Below are 14647 nucleotides of genomic sequence, written 5' to 3'. Positions count from 1 at the left end.
GTGTTGTTGATGCAGTCGAGTCAAGGAGAGAATGCGGATCGTTCGGTGCTCGGACATGACGGCCGCACAGACTGCAAAAAGCCCCGAGAAGGCCTGTTGTGGTGATGCGCGCTCGCTGGGCCATTGAGATAGGCCCTAGGATTGACGTACGCTGACGGAAGGTTTGTAAGGGCAGGGGCAGGTGAGCTGGAGGGGAGCGGGATGTGTCAGCGGCAGAGAGAGGGCGTTAGCGCGCGCGTCTATGCGGCAGCGCTGTGGGCGCAGTCCGGTTTAACCGGAGAGCACAGCGCCCGGGCAGATAGACTCGGAGAGCTGAGCACTCCCGCACCGCTCTTGCATCCTTCCCACCTCCACACTCCGATCCGCTCCTTCCGCTACATGCTGCACACATCACATCACGTCTGACTGAGCCGCCATGCCTGCAGAACCACGACGGAACTCGCGCAAGATCAGCACCGACGACGAGATAGAACTCAAGCGGGCGAGGGGCGAGGTCTCGTGTGCAGAATGCCGCCGGTGCGTCCCTCCAGTCCTCCACGCTGACCCACAGAAGGAGCTCATGCGTCCGCCGCGGACCGCAGCCTGAAGCTCAAGTGTGACAAGAAGCTGCCTTGCGGCTCATGTGTCCGGAGAGGATGCACATCTATATGTCCCAACGGTGCGCCCGGTCGTCGAGCTACGCCACTTACTCAATTGGCATCGCTTATTCACCTTTCGAGTGCAGGCAGCCTCTCCGCCGGCCAAGGAACGAGGTCAGTCCTTCGTGGTGCCCCCACCTGATCTGCGGCGCGCTAGATCTCAGATGCGCCGTGCTTGGCCTTGGCAGATTCATCCTCGCGGATACAGACCAGCTGCATAGAAAGATATCCGAAATGAGCGAGCGAATACGACAGCTGGAAGACGCACTGGCTATCTTCCAGGCTGGTATATCCCACGAACGACATCCCCTCCTCCGAGATGAGCTTCTCACCATCAAGTTCGGCCCTGAGGTGCGGCGAACGGTAGACGAGGAGCATTCAAGAGACCTATTATCGAGCTCTATCGACGCACTGGGCACGCTGACGGTGGGCGAGCACGGAGAGTCCAAGTACTTCGGCCGTTCTGCCGGTTCCGAGGTTCGTCGTACTTGCTCCGGCGGCGTCTTCTTGATTGACGATCCGCCCCCTACGCACGTGTATTAGACTTTGATCTCGGTGAGTGTATGGCAGGAAATCATGTTCGTATGTTTTGTGCAAGAACTCATCCCAGTCAGACAACAAGTGATCCCGACGAGGAAGTAGAGGCCGTACCCTCTTTCGAGGCCGAGCTCGCGAACGTCGCCATCGCATTCCCACTTGCCATTGTCGACGAAGGCACCGACGCCCTCCTCGAGAAGCTTGAGGCACACCTACCTCCACAACCCAGAGCTTGGGCGCTCTGCGAGACTTACCTCGAACACACGACGTGGTGGTGCCGGCCCGTGAAGCGCGACGAGCTGATCGACGACATCCTCGTCCCGATCTACAACTGCCTGAAGGACCCGCAAAAGAATGCGTACCACCGCGACGCGGGCGACGACGACGGGCGCTGCCCGCACCTGCTCGCCGTGCTCTACTTCGTCTTCGCCGTCGGCGCCCTTCTGGACCTGACGCTGCAGCCGTGCAGTGCAGAGGCGGAGCTCTACTACCGCCTCGGGCGCTCGGCGCTCTCGCTGCGCTCCGTGTTCGACTCGCCCGAGCTGGAGACCGTGCAGGCGCTCGTGATCATGACTAAGTACCACAGTCTGTGTACACAGCGATACTCGATCGAGAGTGCGTGGCGGATCTCGTCGCTCGCCTCGAAGATTGGACAAAGCGTACGTAGATCTCACTATATGCATAAACGAGAGAGAACTCAAGTTACATTATTCGACAGGTCGGACTACGTCTGTCGTTCTTACGCCTCATCCGTGGCTGGAGGTACTGAACAGTGTGTTTCAGACCGTGACAGCGCGCTGTGGAAGCTTGACGACAAGCATGTGCAGCGCAGGCGAAATCTCTTTTGGGAGATGTTCACGCTAGAGATGATGCACGTACGTCGTGAATTTCGCTTTTACATACGGCAAGTCGAGACTTATGGTGTGCAGTGCATGACATTAGGCCGCCCACCGTCCCTATCGTTCCAACACATCGACTGCGAACTACCAGACGACGACGAGGCGGTGGTGGGCGACGATGGCAGCGACCTGCGCGGCAGTAAGTGTTCTTCCCTGCCAACCCGTTCTCTGCCTGGCGCTCACATGCTTCGCGTTCTTCAGTGTGGGCGTTCAAGCACTCGTTCACTCGTGACATCTATGCGGGCGTCATCGACGGCATGCTTTCCGCGAAGCCGCCCTCGTACGCGCAGGTGCTCGAGTACGACCGCAAGATCCGGCAGACGTCGCTCCCGAACGTGCGCCTCTACCTGCGCCCGGACGAGGCGAACTACAGCAACCCCGCCGTGGTCTGCAAGTCCTTCTTCCTCTCCCACTTCCGCAGTATCAGTACGTCTTGGCTCCCAGCTATGGCGTCAACGACGTCAGTGCTGACGTATTTCGACAGCGATGATTCACATACACAGGACGTTCTTCGCGCAAGCGCTGCTCGATAACCCGTCAAATCCGCTGTCCAGCCCATACGCGCCCTCCTTCCTCGCCGCGAACCGCTGCGCCTCCATCCTCCTCCGCAGCTTCCTCCACCACTGGAACCGCAGGTGCGTGCCCGTTCCCCCATCCCACCCGGTTCTCATCATCGCCGCCGTCTGACCCTTGCGCACCCGCGCGGTCCCTTCACAGCCCCGAAATATGCAGCCGCTTCTGGGGCATGTGGACGCACGCGTTCTCCGCCGCTGTACGTATCCCGCTTGCCTTCTTGCTCGGATTAACCGCAGCCGCGAATGCGTGCACCGGTGCACCGCCTTCCCGTGGGTTCTGTGCTGACCACGGTTCCAGATTATTCTCGGAAGCACCGTCACGCGTTCCCCTAGCGCGACGATGGCGCCAAGCGCTCTCACGGACCTGGACCTCGCCGTCGACTTCTTCGAGCGCGGCGCGGCGATGAGCCCGCGTGCCCGCCAGGCTCTGGTGAGTCCCCAGCCCGGATTCCTTTGCGCCCGCGCGCACGCGCTGACCCACTCTGGCAGCCGATCCTGCGGAACCTGAAGGACCGCGCGCTGAAGGCGTTCAACGAGTACCGGAACCGGCACATGAGCCCGTCGCTCGACATCCAGCTACACATCGGCGGCCCGGAGGACCAGTTCCAGGACGAGCTTGCGATCTTCGGCGGGCAGACGCGCGTGCTCACGAACAAGTTCCTCTCGCGCAAGCGCACGCGCTTCCCCGCGAAGCCGCGCGACGCGACCGCGACCACGAGCGCCGCGACCACGCCGGCCTCTGCCGTGTCCCCGAGCTCCGCGTCGACCCCGATCTCGACGCCCGCCCCCATGAGCGCGTGCACCCCGAAGACGGCGTCGACGCCGAGCGACGACGGCACGACGCTCCCGCAGAACATGGAGGAGCAGATGGCGCACGTGCACCCGTCGCTGATGGAGTACCTCGCGCTCTTCCCCGCCGCGGCGTCGATCTCGCTCGTGAACCAGAGCTCGCAGCACGTCCCGATGGACATCTCCGACTCGCCGTTCGCGCCGCCGTCCGCCGCGCCCGTGTCCTCGCCCCCAGCGATGTCCACGTCCTCCGCATCCGCATCCAACTCTGTGTCCTCGTCGTCGTCGTTCGCACCCCCGGATACGCTCCCGGGGGTGCACCCCTCCTCGCACGGCCCGCACCAGCACCAGCACCAACAACAACAGGGCGCGGGAGATCCGCTGGACTTCTTGAACGTGCTGCCGGTGGGCGGCCCGACCGACCACCTCGTCGACCCGAGCGCGTTCTTCTCGATGGGCCCGGAGATGACGAACGCGATCTTCAACGGGACGTTCGCGATGGGCGGCGCGGGCGACGCGTCGGGCGACCAGTGGGCGTCGCTCATGCGCGAGACGGGCATCTTCGACGTGCAGGGCGCGTTCCGCCAGGACCCCTTTGGGGCCGGCGGCGGCCAGGCGGACTCGTTCCCGCAGTACTAGCGGGGGCGGGGGAAGGCGCATCTGCTAATGAACGAACGACAAACGAATGGGCTATGACGCACGACCTGTGACGCGCACGAGAGGGGAGAGAGATCCACGGCTTGGTGTGGCGTTTGTTGCTGTCGACCGCTTGAATATCCGACTGTTGAACCCGACTCTACTGTAGCCCTTTGTAGCATGTGCACTATTAATCTTCCGGGGCCGTCGAATGGGGCCCGTTGTATCAGTACTGTGCTGGTGTGGTCTCGGTCGCTTGTTGTTGATGTTTGCTCTCAGAATGATATTGTAGATGCTCGAAATGCCGAGGCGAGATCTATCGTAGACGATTGGTAACAGAGATGGGGCAAAAACATGGCGGTGTTCTTGCTCGAGAGCCAGAGGCGTATGTAGACAAACGCATACGCTCAACTCTCTGCTCAACTGGCCATGGGGGTTCAACGTCAACACTGCACAGCGACGCGACATACAGAATGCGCGGACGGAAATTCCATCAAAACCCGCCGCGCGGCGTCACATGGGATACTGGAACTGAAGAGCACGGCGCAAAATATGTTACAAGAAATCGATGCATGCTACATATCCCACCACGTAATGTTTGGTCAATTTGTGTTCCTCGAGGCCCGTTCAGTAACTGCGAGCGACCTGGTCCTACCACGGAGACTGCCCAACTCCGAACGGAGCCTTCTTCAGCACTGTCCGCGCGCCCGAACTTGTTTTTAGCGATGGCGACAAGGCGATCGAGGAGTGAGTGTAACGATCGGGGATAGAGGGGCACATACTATTCGTAATATGCGTCAGTCAGTAAGGCACATGCAATAACATCCCTGGAGAACGGCAAACCGGACTTTCGAAGGACGGATGCTGGGCACAAGGGATCAGCGATCACTACTATAGCACATGGTTAGGGTAACGTTCAGGCTCACTGTGCGCGTCGAGGAATGGCCGAATATAAATATGCAGGACTTCGCAGATCGTAGGAAGATGTTGTACACTTGGGGCGTCAAGAGAACTCGTCCTCTCCTCCCAATTTTGTAGCGACGTTTACCCGATGTCAAGGAAGAGGAAGATAGGGAAAACCAGACCACGTTTACGAGCACTGGTCGCAAGGATCTGACTTCGCGGTTAGCTCCACGCCATCGTTTTATAGAGAAGACTCACCGGGTCGGACGCGGGCATCACAAGGCGCGGACGACCTCCAAGATGAGCACAGCTGACGTTTCGTATTGGAGGGCCTCGCCAAGCATGGCTTCCACCTCTTCGATCCCCCGGGGACCGGCCAAATACACTTCCCAGTCCGTGAAGAGCGGTTCCCAAGTCCACGCCTTGTTCAAACGCACGAAGCGTCCCGGAAGCGGGGCTATGGAGCCCTGTCCCTCAGCACATCGTAAAGCGAGCCCGTTGTTGATGCTACTAGTGCAAAGGAGCTTGATGTCCGCTATCAATGCGTTGCGCCCTATGTCGTTAAACTGTTCGGGCTGGAAGAACGTGGAGCCGGACAACGGGTGGAACTGGGCGAAGAAGAATAGGTGTTGCATGTGGGGGTACTCTACGGTATAGAGCACAGGGAGCATGCCGATAAATCGGGGTTCGTCCCTGCACTCCCTCTCTCGGACCTCGCGTAATGCTTGAGCTCCCTGCCAGTTGAGCGCGTCGATGGGATCTCTCGTGCACTCCTCGATCGTTTGCCAACCATGCCTTACGAACTTGAACGTACGCGCGGGGTCGAGCGGGGATCCTGGGGCGTAGACGCACCGGAGGTCGACCGTCATGATCTCCGGAGGAGTGTTCATATATTGTGGACCGCCCCTGAGCAAGAGCTCGGCCTTTGCGAAGGATCGGAATGCCCAGGAGTGTGTGTCGATGAAGTCCCTCAAGACTTGTTTGAAATCTTCGGCGCTGCGATACCCGAACGACCGGACCTCGCTGACCTCCGCTAAGACCGCGCCGAGAGCTGCAGCATTGGGTAAAGAGCACGATAATCTACCAGGGAGGCAATGCAAACTAATATCAGCGGGTGGTTCTACAAATCGATCGGGATCGCAGCGTGTGTGGGACGGCATGAGTCACTCACTTGTGAACGGGCCACGCAGCCTTTTGGCACACTCTGTTGCAGTATAGCGCAGATGCACACCGCGAGCACCTCATCAATTTCATATACTGGTCCTGGGGCTTCGCGCAGTACGTGCAGATGCGCAGGGAGGGAAGGGCAGTCATGAAGTCTGCTTCTCCAATTTCCGGGGATTTCGGCGTGGAGGCAATAGAGAGCGAGTTCATGGTAGGTATTTACTTGCTTTCGCTATAGCTTGTTGTAGTAGCAGGGGGTGATCGTCGTAACCAGCAGTGGTGGACGTGTTGAGGCGTGTTGACCGGCGTGCAAGCGCCCATTTAATCATGGGGCCACACTAGGACCAGGCTCCTACTCACCCGCCTGCTTCGAGGGAGGGGGTTAATTCAGGTAGCGTAGACAATGTTAAATCCGACATATCTACACCAGCGATGCTCGAGATTCATTTGAGGCGAGTGTATGGACAGCTTCGTTCGCGTGGAAGTAGCACAAGGTGGCTGCAAAAGAGACACTACATGCTATGGAGGTCACCCATCAATCCTACGTGAGTACTTCACACCAGGCTGTACATATTCGAGTCAGCTTCTAGGTTCACATCCCCCCCTCAGATGGCAGCCTGTGCACAATTCCTAGCTTTCTAAATGCACTACATTAGACCCAGTCTCCATTGTCGGAATCAGACTCCGCGTTAGAACTGGGCCCGTGGTCGTGCATGAAGAACGGGAATTTCGATACAGTACCCCTCGTTGTGTGCCTTCGAAGAGTGACTGTAGATCGACCCGTCACAGACAGCCTGGTGAATATCCTTGATATCATGCCTACCCGGAGAACTGAGGTCAGAACCATGCCACATAGCTGTAGAAGTTGTATCGCACGTCACGTACTGTGTACTGAGATGTGCCTTCATGCCTGGAGTGCCCGCATCAAAGTCAAGGCACGATGAGCAGCACCACCACGCTTCTTTGGAAGAGAGGTCTTCGCGCGCTTTGAGGCTCTGTACAGTCGCTAATACTTCTGGGTAGTCGATGCGCTGCCACATAACTTGGGCTACCGCAATGTCGCGGGCAGAGTGCACGTGTTTGAACTGCATGCGCGACACCGGGGGTCCGTCAGAAAGCCACGGTTCAAAGCGAGCACGCGGACTTACCGCCGCTGCCCAGTCGTACGCGCGTTTCACAACTCCCTTGGAGCACGCGGGCTCACACTTCGAGTTAGTGCAGCGCAGCGAGCCCCCGCATGCCTTCAATTCGTCGATGGTCGCCCGTTTCGCGTCAAGCCCGAGTGCAGAGACGATCCTGCGCAAGTGCTCGATAGCTGCACTCGCCGCGCGCCCCTCTTTGAGACGGCTCGCGTCGAAGGGCACATCACTGGTGGGTGGGGGGTTCTCATCGTCCGCATGGTAGTAGAGCGCGAGCCACTCCGCGCGCGTCGTAGGTTGCATGAGCACGCGCGAGTAAAGGTCGTCCTGCGCACTCGGAATCTTGAGCTGTGCTCGGCGGAGGCACCGGTGATTGAGAATCGCTGGGTACCGCATGTCGGAAGCGGTAGAAGAGTCGCAGCATGTAAACACCGCGATAGCGAGGCCGAGCGGATCGACACCGGTGGGAGTACGTGGGATGTATCGGCGTATGTAGCGCGTGAGCTGTTTCTTGACATCCTTGTTCCACCGAGTGACAAGATCGGGAACAACAGAGGCGAAGTGGTCGGCGGTCACGGTCTCGGAGAGCGGGAGGTCTAGAATGACGCGACATTTACGCATGTACGCGAAGTCGATCGGGGCAGGCGTGGCAGTTATGATTGAGGAGGTCTGTGGAAGTTGATCGCAATGCTTGACGATGGCTGCTCTGAGCGCGTCCAAGCGGGCACGGAGCACATCTCGGTATTCGTCTTGCGTCCGGTACATACGCGCCTTGGTGAGCCGGTCCTCCAGCACGCCCATCACCTTTGGCCAGTCTAGGACATACAAATGCGATGTCAGAAGTACTGGGGTGACATGTTGAAGGGGTAGAACTTGCCTGCGTCAGTAAGCTTACCAGACTGGCGAATGAAGGGGAGCTTGGACATCTGAACGATGTCGTGAGCACTCATGTTATCTAGTTCCTTTCCCCAACCTTCCTGGCGAAGGCGGGCCTTGATGCTGGCGATGCTCAAAGTCAGTGGCATATACAATAATGACAATCTTACACGTACTCTGCAAACCGTCTTTCCTTGCCCTCTTTGATCTCCCACTTGTGCATATCATCAAACCAAATTTTGATTCTTTTCGAATCTTGGGTGTGCAGAGAAATCAGATCAGATGTAGATACGCATAAGTGAAACCATACAATCGGACGACTTCTACAATCGGCCTTCAGCCGGCTCGTGAAAGTGCGCATATCTTGCTCAGATACCGACGTGCCAAGGTCCTTGTACTGCTTGAGGACGCTGTCCACGTGGATCTGTAAGATGAAATTCCGGCCTTTGTCGTTCGTGTCGCTGGCGATGACGCAGATGGTTAGCGAGCAATTTTGATTGCCATTTGAACGAGTGCTCGCGCTTACCGGACAGGATCGTAGACCACAAAGTACTTTGAGAAAGTGGTGGGGTGGAGTATTGCATCGCTAAGGTCGCTGCTGATGAGGCGTACTTGCTCGGCGGCCTTGCCATACCAGACAAAGCTGTAACCATGACCGTCAGAGGCGCCCGAAGGTCCGACTTTACAGGCAGACTACTCACGCGCGGGGTATACACTTCTTGCAAACGCGAACTAAGAACAAGTCAAGGATCGTTCGCATGGAACAGCCACAGATCTGCAGGAGAGCGTGTCAGGCAACAGTACGTACATCCTCCGGTACGTGTCAGTTCGGACGTCTTTGTTGGTACGCTTCCGAGTCTGACGTACCAAGTTACGAGAGAACTTGACGACCGCTCCTCCATTGGCATATAATCTTCATGCAGCTATACAGTCAAATCCGCGAGCCCTGGACCACAGAAGGACGGTGATGGACCCAGGCGGATGAAATTCTCTCGTTGAGGGCGCGGATATCTGCCTCGTACTCGCGGATCCAGTGGAAAATATTGTCGATCTAAAGAAAACACGATCAAGTGCACGACGTTTCTGTTTGATATTCCGTGTCAAGAAGACACGAGAAGTCACCGAGTTGCGCTTCGGAGAACAGGATGTACCCAGGGTTGCTAAGAGAGTGACCGGGATGTGGACGAAGTATCAGAGCTACTCACTGCGTACAGTGCCTTCTTAGCAAACCCCGAGCTACGTGCAGGGATACCGTGTCTAAACTTGCAGCTGATGGCAGCGCCATTCAATCTAGCATGGCTTCAGCTATATGAAAGGTGGACACTTTGTAAGCGCCACACGACCCTCGTCTGTGATGTCTAGCAAAGCCCTCAGCGAGACTCTACGCCACAAAGTTGCTGCCGCCCGGGGTGTATTGATAGAGGTTGGGCAGCACGGCAGTTCTACATAGTGCGAGACAAGATCGGAGGTGTGGGTCGAGCAGCCCCTACATCGTGTCGCCAGGTAGGTTCGACATACTGCGACACCAATGCGCCGACACCAGTCGAGACTTGGAAGACGCTCTAGATCTCGAGTAAGTACTTTTTAGTAATCACACCGATACTCCTTATAGGCTTCGTTGAGTCATGTCCGTATATCATTGAGTCTATTGCTACACGCTACAAATTAATGTACTAGTATGGCCTGTGGACATCACACCGTTATGATCAGGACGAGGTAAAGTAATAGTACTGGATATAAGTAATTATGTTGAAGTCAAACATCGAGGGCTATAGGCATGCCAGAGGCAACCTGAAAGGTGACGTGCAGCGCGCGAGCGTAGAGCTACTAGTAGCAGGTAGCACCAGAGACACAAGCTAAAGCAAGCTGCGAGGCTGACGAGTGGCTCAGATGTAAGAGCCGTAGAGCGCAGGGAACCGAGCAAGCAGCCCCAAGCGTGAGCGTAGTCCAGTACTGAGTTCCGATAGCCAAGTGAGACTCAGGTGAGGCTGAGAGAAGGGGCCAGCAGCCCGACAAGTTGCAGGATTTTTCGCCTTTTATCCAGCGAGCATAGCCTCGAACGCCCCAGGCGAGTATCTGCCACGAGACGAAGATAGGGTGTCGCAGAATGTCGAACGAGTGATTCGACACGATCAAGCAAGGGTCAACGAGAGAGAGCGCCATCGCGTCTCGACGGGCCTGTCGCAGGTACGCGAGGTAGGCGCGCATATGCCTCTGCTAGTAACAGCGACTTGACTTCGTACCGCGAACCTGCAAAACACGAGACAGCGGTGCGGGGCTCCTCACTATACAACGGCGCAAGTGCTTCAGCGAGACAAAGTGAGTTCATTCAGCCCGTATCCACGACCTGCTGCTACATCATCAAACCTATCGCACGCCCCTCGCGATCATATCCCGCGGATTGTAGCAGACCCCTTGCTCAGTTGGGGGTGAACGCAGTGACTGTCAATGGTGACTCGGATGTCAAGAGTAGGCCAGGGGCGGAGCTACTCGAAGTTGCTAAGACAACTTGAAGCCACCTCCATTGTTGTCGACGTCCTGGCTTGAAAATACGCTTTTTTATATGGATTATCGCGCCTAGTTCCGGCAGAGAGAAGATATGTGGAAGATAGTTCCCGCCATTGATGGTCAAGGAGTGAGTCGTAAAATATATAAGCGCCTTGGAACACCCAGTAACTGGCACTGCCACGCATTCATGCCGCCGAACGTGGACCCACTTCTTCTCGCACACTCTCCGCGTCGACCTCGCTCTTCTATGTCTATCTGCTCATCTCAAGCCTGTGCTATGTCTATCACCCGTGTCTTTCCGCGCTCATTGGGCAATGCTGGATGCTCAGCATTGGCCCGTCGTCCGGTCATGCCATGATCGCGAACCTATGTCCTGTCGGTCGCATAGCTCTGGACATGACCAGTGACCGTTGGCATGATACACGAAGTATCCGTACTAGATGTACACGTTACTCTGTATGAATAGTTCTGATGCCTACGAGCTCAATGGGCGGACGGAATTTTACATGTAACCCGGTTGCACGGTTGCAGGGCGTACATAAAGGCGCTCAGCTTGGTTGGCATGCTCCCTATCTCTCTATCCTTTCAAACTCTCCTCCCGAGCATACCACGCGTCGATGGCTACCTCCATATTCAAAGAGTTTACGCTGGGGGGCACGCTAGGAGTCACCCTTCTCGGCGCCTGCGTCTCGTCCATGTGAGTTCTCTACTCCTCGATGGCCCGGAAATTCGTTTACTGACAAAGGTATAGGCTCTATGGTGTGACCTGCCTTCAGACATTCACTTATTACCGCTCGAAAAAGGCCAAAAACGACAGTTGCTGGCTATATATCATGGTGAGCAATAAGCACAGTGGGATCCAACTCGCGGGACTGGTTACGCCGTTTAATGACAGTGTTTCGAATTATCAGGTAGCTGTTCTGCTGTAGGTTTTTTCAGGCGCACATGCTCTTATTTTTGCTCAGATATGCGCTGCAGTGTACTCGATACTACACATCAAGCGGTTGTGATTCACATTGTGTACAATTTTCTCGTGCTCGACTTTGCAAACCCGCGCTCTGTGGTAAACATGGTGTGGTGCGTATTCGCTTCTGCACTCCCGATCTTCAAGCTGTAGAGTCGATCCTGATGGTCAAATATAGGAGCATTCCGGTAGGATCTATATGCATATCAAACTCGTTAGCGCGAGAGTGCTTACGTTGTGCCTGCCCTACCTGCTTAGACCGAGGTTGTGTTAAATGTGGGTGTCCTCTTGTGACCTTTCAAGCTCTCGCGTTGACGAGGCTCATGATTATAACCATCAGAGCGTGTTGGCGCTCATTCTCAACGGGCAAGTCATATTTCAATGCTCGTAGCTGTTCTTCTCCGACTAAGCGATCTCCTAGATTTCTAACCCTGCGTCTGTGGCGTCGTATGTCGCGTATCTCTCGCGATACGCTCTCCGTGCTAACATGATCTACGTCTCTCCAGTGAGCCGCTTGTACTCCCTCACCGCGCTAGGGGTGAATACAGACACTCTTCTTTTGAAGCCGAAGGCTGATGTATTTCTAAGGCAACGATGGCAATCGCAAACTTAGGCAAGCTCCGCTTCTATCTTGTACACATATCAGCGCGGCATAAACTGACTGAAATTTACCCAGGAACAACGTGCTGTGAGTCTTGCACCGCTCGAAGCCGGTTGTCGAGGCAGTGGACCTTACCTATATCTAATTCAAGCATATGGCATTCGAGTGTAAGTCGCGCGGCAACAGTCTACCACTTCTTGATACATGAGTCAAATGTGTCATGGTGTATCTAGGTATCAGTACAGTGACATATTCGACGCGGAAATATCCTTGCGGGTACGTCGGATCGTCTACCACCATCTCCCATCATAATCCTGTTAGTGCTGACCCTCTTACGACAACGCTTGTAGACCCACGGCATCGGCGGCCTGTCCATCTCCGTTGCCACCGAAGTAACACTGTCGTTCTCGCTTGCATACCTCCTCCACACTCATCGCACGGTTTATCGGCGGTGCGTACTGTGACTGTACATGTTTTGGGATCCGCTGATCAGCTCGCCACTCCTGGGCGTGCTAGGTCTAATGATATGATTACCAAGCTCATCACGCTCACTGTCACCACTGGGATGCTAACCACGTTAACGATGTTTATGTTGCGCATTCCCTCGTCTTATTGCTTACATCCCGTTATTTATCACAGGCTCACGAACCTCGTGGATCTCATCGCGGTGGGTCCCCGGCTATCCTATATGGCAGCCGAAAGAACTGATCATATGCGCGTCATGGCAGTATGTGACTGTGCACAACAACCTCTACATCCTCTTCTTCAACTTTTTGCTTGGGAAATGTATGTAGCACGCGCCCGCATCCCTCGCCACTAGACTCTCACTGACGGAAGTTTCATACCAGTGTATGCAAACGCTATCCTGACGTCGTAGGTCCATGTCAACGATCGCCGCGGATGCATCGCCGTTGGCCTCTGAATTTCCCGCTGACATCCCACCCATTCCCGTCCATTCACCTCAGGCTGAACAGCCGCCAATACGTACTTGGCCTGGTAGACCACGTCGAGGCGCCGGCGATCCTAACAACTCCTACGAATGTCGGTCGCCGCGGCAGCACCAGCAGGATGCTTGGAAGTCTGGCGAGGCACTACGAAACACGCATCGACATGAATCGTTTTGTGACCTCCACCGTGCGTACCGTGTGTTCTCACGCTGCTGCCATCGAACTCGTTGATTTACGTGACGCGGGTCTGCCCCGACAGAACTCGGAAGTGGACGCTTCCGCGACAAAGTTTGAAAGGTGCGCTGCGAGGCCATGGTTATGCCGCCGTATCAATCTGCTCAATACTGCCTTTCCCTTCAGTGTTTGAGGCAGGGTAGACGTTTCCACGTCCCCCTACAAGGCGGAAAGGATTATTGCGCGATACGGAAATATGCCACACCGACCGGAGGCTGAGGGCTCGACAGGATATGACGAGACAAAGGACATGCTCTTGCGGTTCACTATACTATTAGTTCGCGCTTGACCGGGACTGAACGACCAGGTATCCACCCGGCAGATAGAAACACGGCCGCCCCGCTACTCGACGGGCTCGTCACTTCTGGCTCAGGTCCCAGAGGCCGGCTGCCTATCCCTATCGGTAGACGGCAATCCCGGGCCATGACTGCGCGACGCTAACTTGAAGCTCCTGTCCGAGTCGTGTTCGTCGCCCCCCCCGCATATCTGGAGACTCACACTGAGAGATGAGCATGAACGAGATGCCGGCCTCCAGCCGCTGCCAGCTGTCTTCAGCAAGGAGCGTACGACGTATATGATGAGGAATAGGGCGAAACATGCGCTGTAGAGTCCGTGCGCATCAGAGTTTGCACTCTGCTCGTTTGAGCGGGTGGGGCTCGGGCTCGAGCCTATGTACCTGTACAGCGCGTCGCTCTCGACGAAAATCTCCATCGCCTCCTATGGCGGGCATAGCACGCGGGCAATCAGAAATGCTGATCAGAGGCGACGGAAACACCAAAGTGAGCGGGGCACCCACGACGATACGGCCGCATCTCAGCCTGCCGCCGCAGGCGAGCAATCTGTAGTTTTCCAAAGGCGAGTGGTTTTTTAGATGCGGTAAGTGGTAATACCTAGTACTCACAGCGGAGCACAACATATTTCAGTACGGCATGTTTCACGAGATACGGCGGACTCACCAGTTTCGTAGGCGTTGGCACTGTTCAGAGAGACCGTCGCCGAATGTCATGTGAGTAACCGAGTCGGAGGAAGCGGTCAGACCGGCTTGGAGACGTATGCACACGAGATTGGCCGAGCAGAAGCCGATCACCCAATGTCTGAATCTAGTGGTGTACTATACACTATGTCCGGGAGTGGCGGTGGCGAGCTCATACACGAGCGCAGAGGTTGAAAGATGCTGCGCTGCTCAGGCAGGAGTCGTTCAAACTTCACTGTGTGTCAGCTCGACATTGACTATCGA

At 56.1% G+C, this 14647-nt stretch overlaps 4 protein-coding genes across 4 annotated transcripts; 2 read left to right on the top strand and 2 right to left on the bottom strand.

The window, feature by feature from the left end:
• The first annotated feature begins 347 nt into the window (after window positions 1–347).
• TRAVEDRAFT_71776 (uncharacterized protein) lies at window positions 348–4363 on the top strand. The gene is made up of 14 exons (XM_008039840.1): window positions 348–516; window positions 582–658; window positions 725–752; window positions 827–1115; window positions 1182–1193; window positions 1253–1834; window positions 1894–1903; window positions 1959–2050; window positions 2105–2213; window positions 2276–2500; window positions 2559–2709; window positions 2792–2846; window positions 2948–3079; window positions 3139–4363. The coding sequence occupies exons 1-14, from the start codon at window positions 416–418 to the stop codon at window positions 4075–4077; spliced, it is 2802 nt and encodes a 933-aa protein (XP_008038031.1). The 5' UTR covers window positions 348–415; the 3' UTR covers window positions 4078–4363.
• A 256-nt stretch (window positions 4364–4619) lies between these two features.
• On the bottom strand, window positions 4620–6399 carry TRAVEDRAFT_64687 (uncharacterized protein). The gene is made up of 5 exons (XM_008039839.1): window positions 6149–6399; window positions 5236–6057; window positions 5001–5187; window positions 4923–4938; window positions 4620–4855 (listed from the first exon to the last, which is right to left on the bottom strand). Exons 1-2 carry the CDS (start codon window positions 6349–6351, stop codon window positions 5253–5255), a joined length of 1008 nt encoding a protein of 335 aa, XP_008038030.1. The 5' UTR covers window positions 6352–6399; the 3' UTR covers window positions 4620–4855; window positions 4923–4938; window positions 5001–5187; window positions 5236–5252.
• Window positions 6400–6830: 431 nt separating this feature from the next.
• TRAVEDRAFT_47159 (uncharacterized protein) lies at window positions 6831–8916 on the bottom strand (the record flags this gene model as incomplete). The annotated part of the gene is made up of 9 exons (XM_008039292.1): window positions 6831–6960; window positions 7027–7226; window positions 7290–8095; window positions 8176–8279; window positions 8333–8411; window positions 8467–8479; window positions 8533–8617; window positions 8683–8799; window positions 8858–8916. The coding sequence occupies 9 exons, from the start codon at window positions 8914–8916 to the stop codon at window positions 6831–6833; spliced, it is 1593 nt and encodes a 530-aa protein (XP_008037483.1).
• A 2365-nt stretch (window positions 8917–11281) lies between these two features.
• Window positions 11282–13106, top strand: TRAVEDRAFT_47158 (uncharacterized protein; the record flags this gene model as incomplete). The annotated part of the gene is made up of 7 exons (XM_008039291.1): window positions 11282–11361; window positions 11416–11500; window positions 12580–12680; window positions 12746–12805; window positions 12869–12896; window positions 12958–13015; window positions 13078–13106. The coding sequence occupies 7 exons, from the start codon at window positions 11282–11284 to the stop codon at window positions 13104–13106; spliced, it is 441 nt and encodes a 146-aa protein (XP_008037482.1).
• Window positions 13107–14647: the final 1541 nt, after the last annotated feature.

This window comes from Trametes versicolor, assembly GCF_000271585.1.
Source record: "Trametes versicolor FP-101664 SS1 unplaced genomic scaffold TRAVEscaffold_5, whole genome shotgun sequence".
Classification (NCBI taxonomy): domain Eukaryota; kingdom Fungi; phylum Basidiomycota; class Agaricomycetes; order Polyporales; family Polyporaceae; genus Trametes; species Trametes versicolor.
Note: the sequence above shows the minus strand (reverse complement) of the source record. Positions and strands in the feature narration are given on the sequence as shown.

What these genes read in the sequence shown, in the direction of transcription:
- TRAVEDRAFT_71776 (XM_008039840.1), top strand. Translation starts at nt 416, where the DNA reads ATGCCTGCAGAACCACGACGGAACTCGCGCAAGATCAGCACCGACGAC. An exon ending in CTCCCACTTCCGCAGTATCA is followed by an intron (nt 2,501 to 2,558) that starts GTACGTCTTGGC and finishes GTATTTCGACAG; the next exon opens with CGATGATTCACATACACAGG. An exon ending in CGCGTGCCCGCCAGGCTCTG is followed by an intron (nt 3,080 to 3,138) that starts GTGAGTCCCCAG and finishes CCACTCTGGCAG; the next exon opens with CCGATCCTGCGGAACCTGAA.
- TRAVEDRAFT_64687 (XM_008039839.1), bottom strand. Translation starts at nt 6,351, where the DNA reads ATGAACTCGCTCTCTATTGCCTCCACGCCGAAATCCCCGGAAATTGGA. An exon ending in GCTGCGTGGCCCGTTCACAA is followed by an intron (nt 6,058 to 6,148) that starts GTGAGTGACTCA and finishes CCTCCCTGGTAG; the next exon opens with ATTATCGTGCTCTTTACCCA.